This window comes from Saccostrea cucullata, unplaced genomic scaffold, assembly GCF_032062105.1.
Source record: "Saccostrea cucullata isolate Sc308-1 unplaced genomic scaffold, CSIRO_AGI_Scuc_v1 ctg65, whole genome shotgun sequence".
Classification (NCBI taxonomy): Eukaryota; Metazoa; Mollusca; class Bivalvia; order Ostreida; family Ostreidae; genus Saccostrea; species Saccostrea cuccullata.
In genome coordinates, this window is record NW_026938807.1 from 349826 (window position 1) to 374126 (window position 24301).

Below are 24301 nucleotides of genomic sequence, written 5' to 3' on the forward strand. Positions count from 1 at the left end.
TGAAAAGCATTTATTCTTTGAAAATCTTCTTCTCTGGTCCTGGTTATTAAACCAATGAACTATGTACATAGGTATGATGAGGAATGCTGCCTTTTCCAAAATTGTAAATTTCAAGGACTCTGGCTCAGGGGTTCTGGTGTTAGGGTGGGGCTCTGTTGGGTCCATAGTAAAAATGCATCGATTCTTTGAAAATCTCCTTTGTTACAGGGTATTATGCTGATAATCAAAGTTCATAGTTATGATGAGGAAGCTTAAGGGTGCTTCTTTCAGAATTGTGAATTTTAAGTCCCTTGGACAGGGTGGCTAGGATGGGGTCACTAGGGTTGGGTGAGGGGCTCTAATGATTATACAAGTATACTGAAAATGAATTGATGCTTTGAAATCTGCTTTTTGTTGGAATTAATTAAACATTTATGATGAGCAAGGGTGCCTTTCCTTGGGGCTCTTCTGGTTATATAGTAGAAATGCACATTTTCTTTGTTCCTCTGCCATGTCTATGGACATTAAGTAATCAAAGTAAGCATGCCAAGTGTCTATAGTTATCATGATCAATAATGCAACTTTCAAAATTGTGCATGGCCTCTGGTTTAAAATACAAACCAAATTCATTTGTTGGAAAGTTGTTACATGATACTCAGGTGACCTATAAGGCCCTTGGGCCTCTTGTTTCTATAAGTTTGAACTTTCTTTGTGGCCCCACTCTACCCACAGGGGTCAAGATTTAATTTTAATGTGTATGCTACCTGAGTATGCTTCTATATAGATATGACAAATAATGGTTTTGTTGTAACTAAGAAGATTTCTTAGATATCGCCCCGTGGGGATCCGGGTTAGAATAGATCCTCAGTACCCCCTTGCTTGTCGTAAAAGGCGACTAAATGGGGCGGTCCTTCAGATGAGACCGTATAAACTGAGGCCCCATGTCACAGCAGGTGTGGCACGATAAAGATTCCTCCCTGCTCAAAGGCTCTGAGTGCCGAGCATAGGCCTAAATTTGCAGCCCTTCACCGGCAATGGTGACGTCTCCATATCAGTGAAATATTCTGGAGAGGGATGTTAAACAGTATACAATCAATCAATCAATCCTATACATGTGTTTCTTGGCAAAACTTGGCTTGTCCATTGAGGCCCTAACCTACCCCTGGGACTGTGATTTGAACAAACATGAATAACACTAATAAACAATCAAGGCTTTGTTGGTCTTGAGAAGAAAATATTTTCTATATACTCTTAAGTAAAATTTTAATAATCCATTGTGGCCCTACTCTACCCAGGGGGCCATGATTTGAACAAACAGGAATCTACACTACTTGAGGATGCTTCCATATGAACAAGACAGACAGACGCCAGACAAAATGTGATCAGAAAAACTCAACTTCGTCTTTGACTCAGGTTAGCTAATAGTATCAGAAAAATAATTCTAAGGGGGAGCATGTTTTAAATTGTGGAAATGAAATTGAACAATTATATTTTCACATTCATACTGACACACACAAAAAAACAAACAATCAAACAAATTTTTTTCTAAACCTCCATTTTATAACCAGATAAAAGCACATTGGATGTACAATTTGTAGAAAATTGATGATTTTTCACCATGAAAATAAATATATTATTACAGAGAATGTCAGTATCTTGTATATACATATTAAAATACATTCTCAAAATAATGAAATAAAGCTGAATCATACAGAGACCCAAAGGGTTGAACATTTCTACTCTGCAACTGCTGAAATCCTAACATTTAAACTGTAATCTATAAATTTATATAATGATTTGTCAATTCATGTTAAGTAAATAGAACTACATTATGCCAATGTGCATTGCACAGGAAACAACAAATAAGATGAATTACCATTTACAGCAAAACTCGTTTAGTACGAACACGGATATAGTGAATTTACGGTTATAGCGAAGTTATTTTGGATCCCCAGCTATATAAATTTAACGTATTCCTTATAGGATATAACAAATTATGGATATTGCGAAGTAAATTCATAGGTCCCCGTGACTTCGTTATAAATGAGTTTTACTGTACAACCTATTAGAAGCTTTAGATTTGAACTTTTAAGGAATAACAGTTGAAATTTGAACCCTTTGGATTTCCATACATCAGAACTTGCATGAAATACATGTACAGCTTCATCAGTTGTTTCTAGTCCATTCTACTCTATTTACATGTAGCTTATACAATCCATTGTATCATTTCATTCAATTTTGACATTTCATTAAACAAATAATAATTTACATCTAATCATTTTTAACTTTTGATCTGTGAATCATGGCAGAGAAAAATCCATACAGTAACACTAATCCCATCACACAGAAACAGAATCCCACTGGGCCGACCCCCCACCATAGAGTGAGTATCATGTAGAAAAGTCCGAGGTACACTAGAGTCCGGTAGCTGGCCAGCAGTCGGAGGCTGAGTCGGGGTCTCTGTAAAGCTTGTCTCTGTCTGCTGGATATCGGAGAGTTTAATTTACTGTCGAATGGAAGAAGTGGAGCAAAATACACTTGTGCCATCTGTCCTATAAGGTCATTCCTGTCACACAGGTTCTGAATATCCTGGCCGTACTGTAAAATACCACAGAATTAGCAAAATGCTAGATTATAAATTACACAACCCCTTGCATACTCAATAACTAAATAGATTGATACTTTGACACCCCATCCCCAACAAAGTGCAAGGAATGATGTTAAATTCTTTCTTATGAATACATGTATTCCCCCCAAAAAAACAGAAATTGAAAAAGTGGATTTTTTTTCAGGAATTCTGTATAAATACTGTTTTTCTGATATTTTCTGCAATTGTCCAAAGAACTACTGTAAACCAACATTTTTTCGCGACGACTTTATTTCGCGATTTAGCGGGGGTAAATTAGTTCGCGACGATTAATTTTCGCGATAAAGCCTATTAAGGTTTCTTTTTTATAGACACATAGACTTTAAGAACCAGTTCGCGGCAAGAAATATTTGCGATGACGAGGCTCTCGCGAACTTCGCGAAAATTTCTCGCACGCGAATAAAAGTTGGTTTACAGTATATGCGGTATTAACCAACATTTGCCCCCCCAAAATCAAACTTTGATGGAGTAATATTTAATTAAGTCCTTAAACAGGGGAGTATATGCTGACTTCAAAGCACTGAATAATTTCATAAGTAATGACATCATATGTACGTAATGACGTCACAAATATGACGTAAATTTCAGTTTTTTATGAATTTTGCAGAAAAATGTACATATTTCGTCGATATTTTGAATAAAAGTCACCGAGCGCATGTGTGTTCAGGATAAATATTTTGGTATAATGTGTAGAATGATAATATCAATGAAATATGTCAATATTGTTCCTGAACACACATGCGCTCTATAAATTTTAAAGCTTAAATTGTTGAAATTTTGTCCATTTTGTCCTCTTTCTGAAAAAGGATATAAAATCGGACTAGTTTGTGACGTCATAAAAACAGAAATTGTGAATACACTGCTCTGGAACTATAATATTTTCTGTTAACTTATATTTCTCGTACAATTTATTGAATTCAGCACATTTCAGGAAGTTTTCAAAATTTGACTTTTGTGGGGGCAAACATATGCAATATACCGCATATAGTTCTTTTTCAGAATTTTGTGGATAGGACAAAAACAAAACATAGGTAATCAAAGATTACGAAGCTCACCTCGACGAATGTTATCAGTGTAAGTAATGCAAATCTCACATCATATTTTCTTAATGTCTAGTATTTATCCCAACAACAATATTCTTGCAAGTTGTGTTTAACCCCTTACATGGCATATACACATTTCTATGCACGTAGCATGAAAAACATATATAGTGTAAACAAATATTCATAAATTTGTTAATACTGCAGATATCAAGGACTTCAAGTTCATTGGGATTAATCTGTTCCCAAAACTTTAACCTGGTCTCTTGTATGGAAAATATAGGTAAGATTCAGCATCCAAAGCAAGTCTGATAGTGTCCATCCCTAGATGCATCATCCATGCAAGTTTGGTTCAGGTAGGTCTTATAGTTACTTGGGAATGAATATGTAGGTCAGATCCAGCATCCGAAGCAAGTCTTGTAGTGTCCATCCCTAGATGCATCATTCATGCAAGTTTGGTTCGGGTAGGTCTTATAGTTACTTGGGAATGAAAATGTAGGTCACATCCAGCATCCGAAGCAAGTCTTGTAGTGTCCATCCCTAGATGCATCATCCATGCAAGTTTGGTTCGGGTAGGTCTTATAGTTACTTGGGAATGAAAATGTAGGTCACATCTAGCATCCGAAGCAAGTCTGGTAGTGTCCATACCTAGATGCATCATCCATGCAAGTTTGGTTCAGGTAGGGCTTATAGTTACTTGGGAATGAAAATGTAGGTCACATCCAGCATCCGAAGCAAGTCTTGTAGTGTCCATCCCTAGATGCATCATCCATGCAAGTTTGGTCTGAGTAGGGCTTATAGTTCCTTGGGAATGGACGTGCTCCAAAAACTTTAACCTGGTCACTCAAATGGAAAATGTAGGTCACATCAAGCATCCGAAGCAAGTCTAGTAGTGTCCATCCCCAGATGCATCATCATGCAAGTTTGGTCAGGGTAGGGCTTATAGTTCCGTGGGAATGGACCTGCTCCAAAAACTTTAACCTGGTCACTCATCTGGAAAATGTAAGTCCAATCCAGCATCTGAAGCAAGTATGGTAGTGTCCATCCCTAGATGCATCATCCATGCAAGTTTGGTCTGGGTAGAGCTTATAGTTACTTGGGAATGGACGTGCTCCAAAAACTTTAACCTGGTCACTCATCTAGAAAATGTAGGTCAGATCCAGCATCCGAAGCAAGTCTGGTAGTGTACATCCCTAGATGCATCATCCATGCAAGTTTGGTTCAGGTAGGGCTTATAGTTACTTAGGAATGGACTTGCTCCTAAAACTTTAACCTGGGACGCCGACGCCAACGCCGGGGGTATAGCATAAGCTCATCTCGACTTCGTCGAGGTGAGCTAAAAATGCCACAGAAAAGTATTCTTGAGATATTCAGATATTTTGTAAATGCAACACTGCATTTATGTCTGAGACATTTCAAAGGTAAAGAGGATTTGAACATAAAAAGAGAATGTTGAAGAGCATGCTAATTTTGGATATACTGGCCCCTGTTTTCAGTTCCCATAAACTAGTGACTATAAAAATACCTTATAGCCCTATAGCCAGACACAATAAAGCCAACGCCAATACCAAGAGTGGCAAAGACTGATCAGTAGTGACAGAAAAGAAGCTTGGAATTACGTAATCAAGGTTTACATCATGTACAGTCTATCGAATTGGATGACAGAAAATAAATTATCCTGCCTCTGATAAAAATTTTGAATTTTCATTTGTTGAGAAGAATACTACATACTAAACCATATTATGCTGCCTACCGACGTTATATTGTTAATATGTCCCCTCATCATGACCTACTCACCACATATATCAATATCTAATCAATATGACCCTCCATATGCCATACTGTCCAGATCATATTCAATATATTATTTTCATTCAAGTAATCAATGAGCTTAATAACCAATGTCAAATAAACATCAAAGGACCTCACAATTTAAACAATTGTTTCAGAATGATTTTCTGAACTCAGAGAAAATGAATTTTATTTTAAAAATCTTTGAAAATATAAATTCGTTACGTGCACAAGACACTTAGAGAGGTAATTCGGAAATACATGAGATCCTTGAAAAAATGCATATTAGGCTCACCTTACTCCTTGCCCAATACATGTATGCATTTTTTCAAGGACCCCACATATTTCCATATTACCCCTATAAGCGTCTACACTGCTAATAAATATATATTATTATAACAGTAACTTAATCAGAAGAGTCGTATCATGTCTAGTTGACAGGCGCGGATCATCAGACCTAATGAGACACGAAGCATCGAGTTTGATCTGATGATCCGCGCCTGTCAACGAGACGTGATACGGCTCTTCGGATCAAGTTACTGTTATAATGATAAATTTATTATATACCCCCTTATAACTAGCAAAATATATCAAAATAAAACTTTAAAGATCAATTGTATAATATTAATCCATTAAACAAAGCATAATAACAAGGGACTTTTTAACGCGCAAGAAAAATAACGTCATGTTTCTGCGCACTACATCATCAGTTTCAGAGAGTGGTGATATGGATTCGGAAAACCACAGTGTGGTGATCCGGAAAATCGGATCATGACGTCACGTGATAGCGTAAAATTAACAGTAAAACTGAGTGATACACGTTAGGTATATAATAATGCACAATGACAGATGGAAACTCTTATAAAAATAACCACCTGTGTGACTCAGGTGAAACAACCTACCTGAGTATTAATGAAGTTACAGAATTGATGAAACAGACGAACTAATGTGGCATTTTCAAAACTTCTGATTGGCTGTAAATCTGGGTCACCTTGATATACAACATCAAACTTCCTCATCTTGTTCTTCAACTAAACAAAAAGGTTTTGTGAAGTTAAGCAAATTCTTAAATATTCAAAATACTCTTAAATACCATATGTTTTTATTCCTTTAAAAGTTTTAAGACACAATAGTTTTGCTTGAGTCTCATATTTTATTCAAATCTTGACAAGATGAAGGACATTTATAATATTCAATAAAATAACTAAAATCATTTTAAGTTTTAATGATCAATAAAATAGTATTACATTATCATCAATGTATATTACTTAATATCATTTGATGAGGAGTAAATCAGACCTGGTATCTCCCATGTGGTGTCAATGTGAACCCATCCTCTGTTTCTTCACAGTCTGGTATTGTATTCGACAATAAAGAGCTCTCCAAAAAGGAGGACTGCTCAAATTGATTCGGTGAAGACATTTGTTTTGAAGCATAAGGATGAGTTTCAATCTACAAATAACCAAAATGCTTTAATAAAACAAAATTAAATGTAAGTAAGGACTCCTGCATCTAGGGTGAAAAGGATGAGAAAATTTCAGAAATTATTTAGTGCAGTATATAATATATACGAAGAGTAAACTAACAGTATCCAATTTTTTATCATTCTTTGTAAGCAATAATCCATGAGTAAAAAATCCTCCCTACCTCAAATATATAGCATATGTTAGAGGCTGCTGTGTCCAGGTACGACTGCACTTTTTTAACCTCTGACGGGGACATATCCCCCATGCTCTGGTCATCCTGGAACCAAGATGAAACATCCAATATGGCTGCCAGTCCCGATTTTCTGGTTTTCTTGACAGACTCTTCATAAGCTATGAGGGTTTGCTTGGCAACTTCTATGTGTCCTAGAATAGCTTTCATCTGAAAGGAATTTTATAATGTCAACTTCACTCAATTTACCTTTCAGGCCATCTAATGATCAACACAATTTTATATTGAACAACCTTTGATCAGCATGTAAAGAATTCATATTTGTATAATAATGGTACAGAACATTTAAAAGAAAACATATAGAGACTTTGGAGGCACAAAGTCAAAGGACAAGTTAATTCATATGATAATTCATGTGATATGATATCCTAGCATTTGTCTCGTATAGCCAAATTGAGACTTCACTTTATTATATAGATTTGTGGTTGGAGAAAGGCTGAAGGAAGACACACAGATTTATTAGATCCCTTAGAACTACTTAAAACAAATCCAGATTTACATGTATTTTAACATAATGTTTCCTAAAAGAAAGATTTGATATATTTTTAAGATAACACAGAGCTTAGATAGCCAACCTTGGACTACATTCTTTGTATCTTTCCACATCCTTTTTTTTCTGTACAAGTAAAATCTACCACTGACCATATGTATCATTTCTTCGCTGTACATTCTGCAGTACTGGAAGCCAGGTTTCTCCAGCTCTGTGATCTGTGAGTGGAGGGACACGCTGGTCTCCGGGGAGATATAGCTCCCTCCCAGGTCGTGACTCCCAGGACGACCCAGCCTTATAGCACTACACATCTCCCTCTCAGCTAAACATCAAAATAAAGGGTCATTATGAACTGTAGCTGCTTTAAATTTGAATTCACCTGAGACATCAGATTATATGTTCCTACTACTATCAGAGTGTTATAATTACAAATTTTTACAATAACAAGCTCCTTCTAAACAGAACCATACACAATTCAACTTTTAATTGCAAGATTTGAAGAAACTTTATGACAATATTTCAATGTACCTTTTAAAATAAAAATTTAACACAATATTTTCATATTTTTTTCCCTTTTCCTTAAAGTCTGAAATCAGAAACATCCAATGTAAAATTGAATCTAAAAGTTTATACCTCTAAATACCATGTTTGATAAGTTTGGCAGACTATATACCTGTAAAATAACAATTTCTTGTAAATACATGTACATGTAAATTTCAATGTAAGTTACAAAATAGGATGTGAATATAAGGGATCAATCATTTTAATGTTATAGATAAAGTTAACATATCTGGAAATTTTTATCAACATGATAAAACTGTAAATAAATTTCATTTCTTCTATATCTGATTCACTGTATGTGCATTTAAACATGTAATATTTTATATCAAAAGAAAATTTCAGAAATCCAAAAACTGTAGTATGAACAAATTTTCCACTTATATCAGAACATTCTTCAAGGTATTAACGAATTTCAAACATATCGTAAATGTTTATCTCATAAACTGTCTGACAGGTTAACACAAAGTGGTCAAAATGAGGTTAAAACTAATAAAAATATCTCCATCATTTCAATGTATGACACTGAACTTTGAATTAGCTGCATACATGTACATTTAGATTAATGCAAATAAAACTGAATGCAAGTAACTGATTACCCAAGTAAAACGACTACCTCTTTAATGCACTGCAAGAGTTGAAGAGTGATTTAAGTGTAATAAAAGTTATTATTTTGAATTAAGCCCTCCAAATGACAAGAAAAATAATGATATTAAATCAAATTTCTTCAATGCATTTTAAATACCTGCCTTATATGTAAAATTCTTTAATTTATATACAAGTACCTTGTTTGCCCTGTAGAGCATGCAGGCATTGAACTGTGTAGTAAGATCCATCCTGAACACCCTCTGTGTAAACTCCTGATATAGAACTGTATAAAACAACAGATTATCCTCCACAAAGGGAAACCTACAATCATGTACAGAGTAGATAAGTATTTTAAGGATTACTATAATATTGTACATGTACTATTACTTCAGTCACTTACCGGTAAGCATACATGTACTTCTCTGATTCTTAAAAATGTTTTTTTTTCAAAAATTTTCAATATTTCCCTTTAAGGAAAATCTGAATGATTTTCTTCCTTTCCTGGCATTTCAATAGAGTGTTTTGATAAACTGACCACTTTTCCTGCACTGTTTTATTGATTTCTACTGATTGAGTGTTTTGTTATACTGACCATTTTTCCTCCACTGTTTTATGGTCTCCAACATCACTGTCCCTCCGTCCTGTCTGGGACTTACTGTAAATGTACCGCCAGGGCTGAATGTAGGTCAACCATGTCTCTAAAAGCTACAAGAAACAAATTTTAAATGTAAAGTCGAGACATCAATAATAGGAACACTTCCCATCCAGTATAAAATTTTTGAGGCACAGAATTTACATTTCAATCTAACAACTACAAAAGGTCTGTTTTAAAAATACAGACTAATCAATTTAAATTACACGAGGCCTCCTATGTCCATTTCAATAGTCCTCACCCACTGATGTCAAACACAAAGACAGCCGCATGAGATTTACATGCATATTAGGCCTCCTTAGCTCCTGACCTACTTCATTGTGAAATTTACAATACATACCAGTAGAATGATCAAGAAAGCAACTCTACTAACTTTAAAAGAGTTATCACAGAGAAAACAAATAGCAATGGAAATATTAATAAATAACTCTCTTCCATGGTAGCAAATGAGAAGAAAAATATTTATAATTCGAATCCTTAATTGATTTAAACAATCTTCAACTTACAAGTCTGAAGGAACAGTCCAGCGGCCATCTATCAAAGCCATGCCGGAGGAATGTATAGAGTTTCTTCTGTATTATGTACGGTATCAGGGACCTGTGTAAAAATCTTGATTAATGAAAACCTGTATGTATCAGATATACTGTAGACGTACTTTTTTCCACGGGGTCATAATTCCGCAGAATCTCAATTCCTGTTTAATCCGTGGGTAGGAAATTACGCAGATTTCTTAGACTGTCAGTAAATGCCTTACATTTATATAAAGTACATGTGTATGCTTGGACAAATTTCCGCAGAAAATTTGTGACCGCGTACATAGCGTAAATTAAAACCACTCAGAAAAAAGTACTTTTGCAGTATATTAGCCTAGAGGAAATGTGCATCTTTTATCTTTGTAACTGTAATGAAGGATATTTTTTTTTCTTAAGATTTAAAGATTAGAAACCAAGAATTACATGCTGCTGAATTCATTGGAATTTTTTTTTGGTCTTTATATAGACTTTTTTTCAAACTTAACTACAGAAAAGAAATTAAGAATACGTATTTTAAAAACAGAAAACAGTAATTATTGTTGTAGGCTGTACTGACTTTTTGAACTCGTCTAGTGTTGAAGTGATGTGACTTTGATAGGGTGAGGAGACCACCTCAGGTTTAGCGGTGTTGACAAAGTTATGGACGTGTTTCACCAGCATTCTCACCAGGCGTACATGGTTCGTGCTGGGCATGAAATTCTCCTGAAAATTATCTTACACATTAATGAGATTCAAAAATAAAATGTATGTAATGCCATGTACTTCATCTATTAAAACTGAACTGTGAAAAAAAAACACTTTCATTCATGTTATGTAATGTAGTAGTTACACTTACTCTCTTTTTCAGGTGATTTATACGTTGAAAGCTATAAACTCCTGTAACAATGTATTCATGCCAATTTCAGACTCAAACACAATAACATTTGGATTGCCATGCTCAAGGTAATCTATGAAGTTCAACACTGCTTGTATGTTTTGACATTTTTAAATTTGGTTTTTAGTATAATAAGCATTACTGTACTTCCTTTCAAGAAAATAGAAAACATGCAAAATTTTCTCAACAACTATTGCATGCATAGCATGTAAATGGTACATTTGTATACAGACAGGTATACATGAATATTGTCCATCCAATATCATACACCATTAGAACAATTCAAGATATTTTTTCCCTAAGCTAAAACCACATATCTTTCTTTCAAAAATTCTGTTTTAATCAAAACTTAAACTGTATAAATGTACAAGCCAAGCTGGTTTACAGGATAACAAGACTACAGCGAAGTGTACCAAAGTACTCACAAACCAGTATTGGTACGGTCCTCTTTGTAATCTCAGGTCATACGGTGGCTTGTCAGATAAAATACTTATATTTAATTACATGTAATACAGACTTAATAATTCAAAATTTAAAAAAGAAATTATTTGATTGTTTTTGCACACAGTACTAGCTTTAAAAAATCCTAAGAAATTTTCATGTGATAACTGCCAAATGCACTGAAAGGAAGAAAATAATGAACTGTAGTCAAAAGCTTACCGAGGCTGTATGAGAGAATGATTGTCGGTCAATGCTGATGGGATTCTGGTTCAACCAAAACTCAGTAAACACCTACAAGTACAAAAACATTTCTTTTAGGTCTGAATACATATCCACTTACACCACAGGTTAGCACAGGTATTCTATGTTCTAAACACAGGCCTTTCAAAAATTGCCAGTGTCTAGTATTTTTACCAAGATGAAATCATGATTGCATAAGCCACAATTTTTGATGGAGAGAAATTCGGTAAGACGTTAATTAAAATTGCAATACCCCTATCTTTGTACTGCCTGTTTCTAATCTTCCTGAAAGCCCTGAAACCTGATTTGTTGATGCAAACTGTGGATTGTCACCACCCCTACTGGACTGTCACCACCCCTACTGGACTGCCATGCCCCCTACTGGAGTGCCATGTCCCCTACTGGACTGTCATGACCCCTACTGGACTGTCACCACCCCTACTGGACTGCCATGCCCCCTACTGGAGTGCCATGTCCCCTACTGGACTGTCATGACCCCTACTGGAGTGTCATGACCCCTACTAGACTGTCATGACCTCTATTGAGCTGTCAGGACCCCTACTGGACTGTCATGACATCTACTGGACTATCACAACCCTACTGGACTGTCATGACACCTACTGGACTGTCATGACCCCTAATGGACTGCCATGACCACTACTGGACTGTCATGACCCCTACTGGACTGTCAAGACCCCTACTCGACTGACACGCCCCTTACTGGACTGTCACGACCCCTACTGGACTGTCATGACCCCTACTGTACTGTCACGCCCCCTACTGGACTCATGGCCCCTACTGGACTGTCACGCCCCCTACTGGACTGTCACGCCCCCTACTGGACAGTCATGTCCCCTAATGGACTGTCACACCCCCTACCTGTATGAGAGTGTCTGATCGGTAGGTCTCAGTTGTCTCCCCTTGAGTTATCACTGCTGCTGTCTGGGCGTGCTGCTTCTGGGCTGACACAAAGCTCGACTTCAGTAGACTGGGTCGCTGTGGGGAAGGCGGAGAGGAGGGCATGTTAAAGGACTTCCTGTAAAAGGGGGAATAATTAATAACTTTTTGTAAAAAGCATTTTGTCAAATTCTCACATTTTTTAAATATCTCTCCATCTTATTTCCATGGCGTTGCTGACTACATGTAATTACCCTGCCATTGGAGAGTGGACAACTGGACTACGAACAACTGCTTGGACTGTGGGCATCTTAGGGAGACTGTCTTTATTCAATGGCAAGAAATAATTCAGGTAATCATCAATCAGTACAGGGTACAGAGAGTCAGTTATGTTACTCCAGTTACAGTTGTGTCGCTGAACACTCGGATTGACGAGATGGTAGGCAAGGTGAAACATATACAGCTCATAGGCATCTAATAAGGAAGTCAAGGCAAATAATAAATTTATCTAAAAAGGAACTTGTAAATGGTATAGCTATTTCACAATCAACTGAATACATTTTAAATATTGTGCTGAGGTCAAGGATACTAAGTACAATGACTGGTCGGCCAAAATTCAGATACTGAAGTTTGTTGGCATAAAAGATTGGCAAACTACCATCCTCAATCAAATGCTGTGTTGGCATCTGTAAAATTAAAGGTAAATTTTGAAATACAAATTATAAAATTTACATTTGCTGTGTTTTTCTACTAAGCCAACTGTGAAATTGATTTGAATACCATTTTTGTGTATACTCACGCGTAGAAATACATGTATTAACGGAGAAAGGTGTGTTAACGTGACGTCACAATAAAGACTACAACGATGTTAGAAAAAGTATAACCATAAAGGGCAGCAAGAAATTCAAATATTGAGTGTATTTTTGGTGCTTTCAAACTTGTAAAATGTAAATACAAGGAATGTTTTTAACTTTAGTATGAATTGTTGGTGTGTGAATCACACAGACTTGCACGTAGGCATATTTTTCATGAAGTTAAAGCACTAACGCGCTTTATGAAGATGCATAGGTGACAAGTCTGTATGATTCACACACCAATAACTCACACAAAACTTAAAAACATTTCTTAAATGAATGTTTAACTACATTACAGATAGAAAATTTAAAATACAAAATATCTTGTATTTCATTATATTTTTAAACTAGATGCTGTCATGAGACAGTAATACCCGCACTAAGGTGTTTGCCTCTAAATACACGCTCCTACATATTGGGTGGCTTTCCAAGGAAAAAGTCAAAATAATTCTATAATTTACATGTATTCATCAAATTGAGTATGAAATTCTCAGACCCTGTGACCTATAACTCAGAACCTCTTATATTTATTTTACATGCTTAATTCATTATATACCAGTTTGAATTCTATTAATGATGTAAATTAGATTTTGATAAATGTTTTGGTCAAAATAGGACCTTTTTAAATTTACTAATCCCCCCCCCCCCCCCCCGACACTACAATCACACAGCACATACTTTTTGGAATAGGCTAGTTTTGTTAAAACATCGTTTGTTATGAATTAATTTAAAATTTGTTCTTGTACTATACATGTTAACATGTAAATTTCTACATCACATCACGTTGCATCACCCATTATCATATTTTTAGATTAAACACCATTTGGCACATCTCGGCCGATTCCCACTTCATCTGATAAGGTGACGGAATCGGCCGAGGTGTGCCAAATGGAATTAGCACATGGCTGCAGTCTGGTGTGCATTGGATTAATTCATTTTGTGTTATAATTGGATTTATATTTCATGAAGTTGACGAGACCTATGGCAGTCGGTAAGTACAAGTTTAAGTATAGTGGGGGGTAAAATAAACCCGAACGATTAGGTTAAAGTTCAAAAAGGGTCAAAGATCATCGCATGCCACACTAGACGAATTTCATATTGTGAAGTTATCTCCCGTTGTCGATGTGACATTCAGTTACTGCCAATACTGGTGCGGATCCAGAATTTTTTTTCAGGAGTAGGGAGGAGGGTTCACATCTCAGTCAAAAAATTCCAGCCCAGAATTTCCTGACAAGCAGGAGAAAAAAAACTGAAAACAAATAAACAAAATAAAAACAATGATAGTGTGGTCAATGTTTTCTAAGTTAGGGGGAGGATGTCCAAAGTCATTTTTTATTTGCTTCAGTATATAGTCTTGTTTAAATAACAAAGCAAATTCCAGGGGGGGGGGGGATGGGGGGATTCCAATCTCCCTACCCACTCCCTGTCCCTGAAATAACAATCTATTTTGTGATTCCAATTAAATAGTATATTTTTTTCCATTTGACTAATTATACATATTTTGTTTCTTGTGTTTATATTATGTCTGTCTAAATTATAACTTTGCCCATAAGTTTTAAGTGGGATGGGCTATACAAATGGCTTCCACATTTTATAGGTTTATTTCTTGTGACAATTAAGACCTTTTATTTGGGTACCATTAATTTTTACCCCTGATCGCTTGACCTAGGATACACATTTTTACAAGAAAAATACCAAACTTTAAACTTGGCCTAAATTTTGATCAGTAGGTGCTAGGGCTTTAATGCTTAACATGTGTATTCATTGTGAACTGTCAACAGGTATAAATATGTTTGACCTTGACCCTAGAGTTTGAACCACTTAAAAAAAAAATTAACCTTGGCAATTAACTTTTGAACAGGAATTACTAGGGATTTCTTTATTTCACATTTGCATTCCTTGTGACAAGACTTTCTTCTGATACTAACAATTTGAACCCTTTGACCTTGACCTTTGAGTTTGACATATATTTGAGAAACTTCAACCTTCGCCATAGGCTTCCATACAGGGACATTAGTGTTTCACAAACACATCTTGTCTTCATTATTATTTGGTGGTGTCACCATATGTGGGAAAAATTCCCAAGAGAGATGTATTCACAACAAACACAAATTACTAAAGAAAATATAAAACATGAATATGTTGGTCATGCATATCTCTGCATGAAAAAAACAGCTTTTCAAATACTGCAACCATTGTAACCCTTTCAAAACACTCATTTGAGCTTTTCTGGTTTCCTTAGCATATAACGTCTGTCGTGACGTATCGTCCATCTGTTTGTCTGAAAACTTTTTACATTTTTAACTTCTCTAGAACCACTGGGCCAATTTTACCCAATTCATATAGAAATATGTACATTTGTATGTCAGACTGTCCATCTGTCTCAATAAATTTAACCTTGGTCATCACGGTCATATCTACTGAATGAGAAGAGACATTCATATTAAACTTATGTATTAGTATTTACCTGTGAGAATGGCATGGTTTTTTTTTTGTTTTTTTTTTACATGTGACCTAGAAGTTTGACCTACTTGCAAAAAAATTAAATTGTTATAAATTCATCATTTTGAAAAAGAAAAGTTAGGGCATTCATATCATAATGCATGTATATTATTACCTGTGATAAGACTTTTCCAAATAAATCATGACTTTTACTCTGTGACCTTGACCTTAAAGCGGTCAAGCCTAACCTACTTTTCAAAAATGTTGCATTTGCTTATAACTTTTGATTGAGATGAGATATCACTCTCACATTTGACATGTACATTAATTACTCATAAGAATTCAAGATGTTTCCCAGCATGCGATGCTTTTTTACCCCTTGACGTTGATGTTTTACATAATTTTCAAAATATCTAACTCTCCTAAAAGATGATTAGGCTTCTGAGGAACATTAAGGAAGACTTCAGGGAAGACAGGGCTTTTTGCACAAAAAACGTCATTTTTCGACCCACATTTGACCCCCCGGGGCAAAATCTGAATTCCAAAACCTTACTGCACATCTACCTGACACCACCAACCCTCTCCCAAAAGATGATTAGGCTACTGTGTAAAATGTAGGAGAAGTTCAGGGAAGACGGGGCTTTTTGCATAAAAAACGTCATTTTTTGACCCCCATTTAAACCCCTGGGGCAAAATCAAAATTCAGAAACATTACTGCACATCTACCTGACACCACCAACCATCTCCCAAAAGATGATTAGGCTACTGTGTAAAATGTAGGAGGAGTTCAGAGAAGACGGGGCTTTTAGCATAAAAAACATCATTTTTTGACCCCCATTTGATCCCCTGGGGCAAAATCAAAATTCAGAAACCTTACTGCACATCTACATGACCCCACCAACCATCTCCCAAAAGATGATTAGGCTGCTGAGTAAAATGTAAGAGGAGTTGAGGGAAAAGGGGGCTTTTTGTATAAAAAACGTTATTTTTCGACCCCCATTTGACCCCCCGGGGCAAAATCAAAATTCCGAAACCTTACTGCACATCTACCTGACACCACCAACCATCTCTTAAAAGATGATTAAGCTACTGTGTAAAATGTAGGAGGAGTTCAGGGAAGAAAAGTGTGACAGACGAACGGACGGACATGAATAACAACAATATACCCGAACTTTCCTTAGAAAGTGCGGGTATAATAAAATACTTAATATTTCTTGAACCTATTTAAATGCACCTGTATAACCATAAAAGAACTAGATGCTGTCATGAGACAGTAATACCCGCACTATGGTGTTTGCCTCTAAATACACACTCCTTCATATTGGACTTTCCAAGGAAGAAGTCAAAATAATTCTATAATTATCACCGTACATGTATTCGTCAAATTGAACATAAAATTTTCAGGTGACCATATGATCTATGAGCCTCACATATGTATTTTGAATACTTAATTCATTACCAGTCTGAAATAACAGAATTTAATTAATGATTGAAGTAAATTACTTAATTAGATTAAGATAAATTTTTTGCCCATAATTTGGAACTTTTTAAATTTACTTTCTCAACGACATATTATTTTAGTACAAAGCATTTTTGATGAATTTATCAAAATGTGCAAACTGATTTTAGTACTTGGTCGGGAAAAAAACCCATTGAAAATACAACCCGATTAATTTGTCAATGCCTATGTCTCTCTCTCCCCCCCCCCCCCCACACACACACACACACTCTCTCACACTCACATTTTTTAAAAAAAGACCTAGATGGCAAAGTTATGTTAAAACATAGTTTATTATGATAGTTTGAAATTTGTACTTGTACTAAACAGTTTTACGTGTGAACATCTTATTTTCTACATTCACATTGGGTTTGCGTCACCCATTATCATATTTATAGATATCACCTCTCGGCACACCTCGGCCGATTCATACTGGCAACGGAATCAGCAAAGGTTTGTCGAATGAGATTATTTAGCACATGTATGCTGACGATGCAGTGTGGTCAGTTAAAATCATTTGTGTTTTAATTGTATTATATGGATTATATTTCATGAATTCGTTGTCACGACCTATGACATTCGGTAAGTACAAGATTTAGTATAGATTGCATAAAAATAAATAAATGCAAATGGTTAGGTTGAAGTTCAAAAAGGGTCAAAGATCATCGCATGCCACAGTCGACAAATTTCACATTGTCAAGTTATCTCCCGTTGCGGACATTCAGTATATACAGGCGCAGATCCAGAATTTTTTTTTCAGAAAGGGGGGGGGGGTGTCACACCTCAGTCAAAAAAATCAGCCCAAGATTTCCTGAGAAGCAAATAAAAAATAATAATAAAAACAATGATGGTGGAGTCCCTGTTTTCTAAGGGGGAGGATGTCCAAGGTCATTTTTATTCTCTACAGTACATAGTCTTATTTAAATAACTGCTAATTCCAGGGGGGGGTGTGTCTGATCTCCCTAGCCACTGACTCCCTGTACCTGAAATGACAATTGATCTTATGACTCCATAATAGTAGAAATTTTTTTCATTTGACTATATATACATATTTTGTTTCCTATGTTTATGTATGTTTGTCTGTCCACAGAAACTTTAACCTTGCCCATAAGTTTTAAGTGGATTGGGCTATACACATGGCTTCAATATTTCATAGGTAAATTTCTTTTGGCAAAACCTTTTAATGGGTACCACCAATTTTGACCTCTTGATCTCTTGACCTTGGAGTTTGACCCATTTTTACAAGAAAAATACCTTAAACTTGGCCTAAGTTTTGAACAGTTGGTGCTAGGACTTTCATGCTCTAACATGTGTAATCATTGTGAACTTTCAACAGGTATAATTATTTTTGACCTAGACCTTAGAGTTGAACCCAATTTAACTTTAACCTTGGCAATAACTTTTGAACAGTTGAGGAAGTTCTAGGGATTTCTCTCTTTTTTCACATGTTTGTGTATTCCTTGTGACAAGACTTTCCCTTTGATACCAACAATTTTGAGCCTTTGACCTTGACCTTGGAGTTTGACTTACATTTGAGAAACTTCAACCTTTGCCAAAAGCTGCCATAACAGTTGCTGTCACAACAAACAAATAAATTACTAAAAAAACACAATATACATGTACATATTTTATATTCAACAAATATACATCTGGTCATATCTCTAGTTCTCCCTTGAATGAGACATGGTGATATAAATTTTAAAAAATAATTATGATAAGAGTTGAAAAGGTTGTGCATATTAAAATATACTAAGCTCTGCGGATGAATTAGATATACCAGTTTAGATATACCAGTTTTTATTTTGCTACCCAAAGCACCTTGATTAACTATTTATAAGCATACTGTTTTCTGAAATGTACTGATTTCTGTTGTCCATCTGTTTGTCTGCAAACTTTTCACATTAACTTCTTAAGAACCACTGGGCCAATTTCAACCAATTTACATTTAAATATGCAGGGGACTTTTTCCAACATAAATCTTCTTCTCAAGAACAGCAAAGACATTTATTGTCCCCCATTTTCGCTAAAGGTAGGGTACATTAAATCTCATTTGTTTATCAATCTGCCCATCTGTCACAATAAATTTAACCTTGCAACTCATCATGGTCATATATTTTGAATGAGAAGAGACAGGACTTTTATATTAAACATGTGTATTAGTATTAAATGGGACAATACCATTCTAAATACACTATGATTTTTAATACCCATGACCTTGAAGTTTGACCTAATTTCATAAACAAATTAATTGCTTTGAATTAATCATTTTGAAAGATAAATGAAAGGGCATTCATATTACCTGTGATAAGACCTTTCCAAATGTATCATGACTTTTTGACTCTGTGACCTTGACCTTGAAGTTTAACTTAGTTTTCATTAATGTTGTATTTCCTTTTCATTGAGAAGAGATTCGACTTTCACATTTCAAGTGAACATTACCCATAACAAGATGTTTCCCAACATGCTATGATTTTTTACCCCTTGACCTTGATGTTTTAACAAAATTTCAAAAGAGTGAACTCTCCCAAAAGAGGATAAGACCACTGTTTAAAACGAAAAAGGAGTTTAGGGAAGACTGGGCTTTTTCCATAAAAAACATCATTTTTCGACTCTTATTTGACCCCCTGGGGCAAAATCAAAACTCCGAAACTTAACTGCACATCTGCATGACTCGACCAACCATCTCTCAAAAGATGATTAGGCTGCTGAATAAAATGTAAGAGGAGTTCAGGGAAGATGGGGCTTTTAGCATAAAAAACATCATTTTTCGACCCCCATTTGACCCCCCAGGGCAAAATCAAAATTCAGAAACCTTACTACACATCTGCATGACCACACCAACCATCTCCCAAAAGATGATTAGGCTGCTGAGTAAAATGTAAGAGGAGTTCAGGGAAGAAGGGTCTTTTTGCATTAAAAAAGTCATTTTTCGACACCCATTTGACCCCCCAGGGCAAAATCAAAATTCCAAAACCTTACTGCACATCTACATGACCCCACCAACCATCTCCCAAAAGATGATTAGGCTCCTGAGTAAAATGTAAGAGGAGTTCAAGGAAGACGGGGCTTTTTGCATAAAAAACATCATTTTTCGACCCCCATTTGACCCCCCGGGGCAAAATCAAAATTCCAAAACCTTACTGCACATCTACATGACCCCACCAACCATCTTCCAAAAGATGATTAGGCTGCTGAATAAAATGTAAGAGGAGTTCACAAGATAGAGCTTTTTGCTTAAAAAACGTCATTTTTAAAACCCCCATTTGACCCCCTGGGGCAAAATCAAAATTCCGAAAGCTTACTGCACATCTACATGACCCCACCAACCATCTCCCAAAAGCTGGTTAGGCTGCTGAGTAAAATGTAGAAGGAGTTCAGGGAAGACGGGGCTTTTTGCATAAAAAACGTCTTTTTGACCCCCATTTGACCCCCCGGGGCAAAATCAAAATTCCAAAACCTTACTGCACATCTACATGACCCCACCAACCATCTCCCAAAAGATGATTAAGCTACTGTGTAAAATGTAGGAGGAGTTCAGGGAAGAAAAGTGTGACAGACGGACGGACGGACGGACAGACGGACGGACGGACATGAGTAACAACAATATACCCGAACTTTCTTTGGAAAGTGCGGGTATAATTATTATTTTAGTGTTTGAAAATCAACAAAAGGAACACATTTTTATGAAATGCTTACAGGTGAGCCAGAGTATTGCAAGCTACTTAACAATACGAAACATATCATGATATGGCCAAACAATACAACAAATATCATGATACAGCTGTCAACAATTAAATTTACTGATATCTTTACATATTCTTGCTTGCTACTGCTAGCCTCCACAGTTATAGAAAATATAAAAAGAATATCTTGAGAACCCTTATGGGGTGGACTTGTATTCTTAGCATTGTATTTTTTGTTGCTACCATCTTTTCAATCATTTTGTAACGTTAAAATTTCTCAGTTTGCATGTAGAATTTTCAAACAAAACAATGAAAATTAACTTCTACTGTATCATGATACATGTATATACATAGCCATATGATATGCATAACGTGAGACCTTGCAATCAATACAATCGATCTATCACAGTATTGTTACACCTCTACTTACAGGTAGACTGTTTATTGGAAATTCGTAGAATGAATCAGTCATCAGATTGTACACTAGAGACAGGAGGGTCCCCTCGGGGGCCAGCAGTCTTCTGAGGTTATCAAAGTCCTGGGAATTGGAGGATCTGTTGATCAAGTCTAACCCCCAGCCAGGATTTTGTCCATACCCAAATATGTTCTCCAGTAAAAAAGGCAGCACATTCTTTAATTCCTAATGAAAAGAATATCATCAGTTCAGATGTTAATATTATTCAAATACCATTAAACACTGTGTGAGCAGTCGATAAGAAGTGGAAGGCAAACTGGAGGCAAATTTTTGAAAATATCTTGTTCACAGTTGAAATTTTTCACATGTAATCTGGGTAATTCATAATCTTGATAATGGGAGATAGTACCGAGTTTTGTTCCCCTTTATTCCACTGGGTGGCGATACTACATGTATTCCCATTTCAGAGCATTTTGTTTAAATTGGATGTGAGATATAATTTCAGAATGAAATGATTAAAATGGTTTAAATGGTTAAACCATATTTGTTCACTTGCTTGGAAGCATTTAAATATGGAAGAGGTACCTTTGTACTTGTATTCTTCAAAACTTTCTCCAGTTCTAAGCATCTCTGGTATAATGGTTTTACAGAGTTCAAATTCTGAACTTGTGACTGAAAAAATAATATAAATAACAATTAACACTATATTAATACAAGTATACTAATAAGTGACATAGATACCTGTTGCATACTGAGCTCTGTGGACCAAATGTATAATGAACAGAGGACATTTTAGTTCAAATCTACTCACTGCACAAGAAAATTTGTTGAATCCACGTCAAAAATTCTTTAGCAATCAATCCTCTTTGGGCATCACAAAATTAAAATTGAAAGAGTATATACTATATTATACAGAACTTATACTGCCTCGCTAGTGAGCTAGCTTTCTGGTGAGTTTCCATTTCAAGCAAGTTAAGCAACGGCAAGCATGTTTAACCCTTGGAAGTTGACGGACTTCATGTTACAAAACTGATGGCAGCATCATGATTCTGGTGTTTGGTGACCTGCTTCAGGAAGTCTTAGAGCTAGGAATTTATGTCCATTTACAAAGTTTGTGTCTGTGGACGGCAGGGGTTGTTGTGACTGAAGAGGTTCTAGGCCTACTTCAGGAAGCTTTATGGGTAGGATTTTGTGTCTACGTACAGACTTCGTGTCCAGGAACGGCAATGGTTGCTGTTACTGAAGAGGGTCAAACACTCAGTCCGAACTCATGCTAAGCTTTGGGTCAAAGCTTCCCTGAGCGGAAGGAAGTGAAGCAAACAGTATATAGGGAACTTGTACTGCCTCGCTAGCAGCTAACTTTCGAGTGATGCTTATTTCAGGTAAGTTTTAACATACATGTTAACCTATTGTGATGAAAAAGAGGGAGATTCAGACCTCAAAAGCGGTAGTATTGCGCACGTGTTGTTTAACGCTTGGATTATCGATATCTTTCATGTAATATACATGTATATTATAAGCCATTTTGAAATCTTACCTACACTAATTTATCTTAAATATCAACAGCAATAAGAAGACAGAAACACCTTAAGTTTGACATAAATTGTACAAATTCAAATATTTTTCATGCTCATCATTTTGCTTGGATTGGCTGCTTTACTTAGCCTTTTGAAGAGTGATCTTTGCTGAAATAGCCTAGAAGCAATAATTCTGAATGTTCATTCAGTTTTTAAACAAAACAAATGATGGCATGGTTTAATCTAGATCTAAAACAGGTTCGTATCTTTCGTTATATAAATCAGATCGAAAACGAAAGTAGAGACACATGGCTTGGTCAATCGAGTGATTTCTATTGACTTTATTGATAAAGTTGTGAGCTTCTGTGCTTTTGAAGACGATGTCAAATGTTTTCATCTAATTCTTAAAAGCTGTATCTCATTTTTCATGGCAGGGATGTTGATTAATTTATCGTAACCAATGTAATCACTGGTAGTCTTATGTTGTTGTCGTTGTCAAATCCGTGCTTGAAATCTATGCACAAAAAAAGCGTTTGTATGATTGCGAGTCAAATCACGCGATATCTAGCGAGATTTTATGAGAGTGGCTTCAAAAATGGATACCCAAGCGAACCAAAAATACTTTAGACGCAGCTTTTGTAGAAAAGCGGTAGATTTCATTGAATTAAATCGGTAGGCGGGAGATGGAGTAAAAAGCGGTAGACTCCCGCCTAAATCGGGAGAGTTAACATGTATGGTTTTAAGCAACAGCAAGCATGTTCAACCTTTGGATGGATGACTGCTCCACATTACAAATGGTTCAATTTCCACATATGAGTAGTCACACACTTGTGACTTTTCTGTCTATTTCGTTAAAAATATTTGAAAAAAAACTATATTGAAATTCTTTTCAAGCTATTTCAAATAGTAAATCTATTGAACAACATGATAATTGAATAACTTAATAAAGCTTTATTGTTGATTCAAACTATGTAATACTAAATCAAAAGACTGTTTGATATGTAATTGAGAGTTTCTCAGAAGACAAATAAGGGGTCAGCCACCTCCTACAATAATTGACTGCATGAAAGTGTATTTGTAAAAATAATTTGCACACATTCCTACATGATTTCTAGAAATTCAAACGAGAACAAACAATCTCAACACCATTTCTATATTTTCCTTGTTTTCTGTTGAAATTCAAAATAGCAAGACTCTTTTAAAACACTAGAAATCTCTTTCTAAAAAGGATATCTACCAAAATTTGATTTCCAATCATGGAAGCCGCCATTTTTAAATAATTTTAAATTAACTCGAACATCGAATGTTTCATACTTTTTAAATCTCATTTAAGGAGACGCAGACATACATTCCAATATTTGGTCACTTTTGATGGCATTTTTTCTAAATAAAAAGAAATGAATAATATTTGTATGTCTGAAGAGGGTTAAATAATTTAACGTTGGA

The 24301-nt window shown here is 35.7% G+C and overlaps 1 protein-coding gene across 2 annotated transcripts; it reads right to left on the reverse strand.

The window, feature by feature from the left end:
* Nucleotides 1-1601: 1601 nt before the first annotated feature.
* On the reverse strand, nt 1602-24165 carry LOC134251431 (sphingomyelin phosphodiesterase 4-like). Of its 2 annotated transcripts, XM_062733837.1 has the most exons (18): nt 24093-24165; nt 21924-22010; nt 21354-21563; nt 13036-13132; nt 12701-12920; nt 12429-12585; nt 11529-11600; nt 11294-11341; nt 10551-10696; nt 9968-10058; nt 9402-9514; nt 9007-9130; nt 8297-8336; nt 7816-7985; nt 7105-7323; nt 6757-6909; nt 6360-6488; nt 1602-2577 (listed from the first exon to the last, which is right to left on the reverse strand). In XM_062733837.1, exons 1-18 carry the CDS (start codon nt 24123-24125, stop codon nt 2251-2253), a joined length of 2436 nt encoding a protein of 811 aa, XP_062589821.1. In that variant the 5' UTR covers nt 24126-24165; the 3' UTR covers nt 1602-2250. The 2 variants fall into 2 exon arrangements, with proteins under 2 accessions (XP_062589821.1, XP_062589822.1); XM_062733838.1 differs by lacking the exon at nt 11294-11341.
* Between the last annotated feature and the right edge of the window lie 136 nt (nt 24166-24301).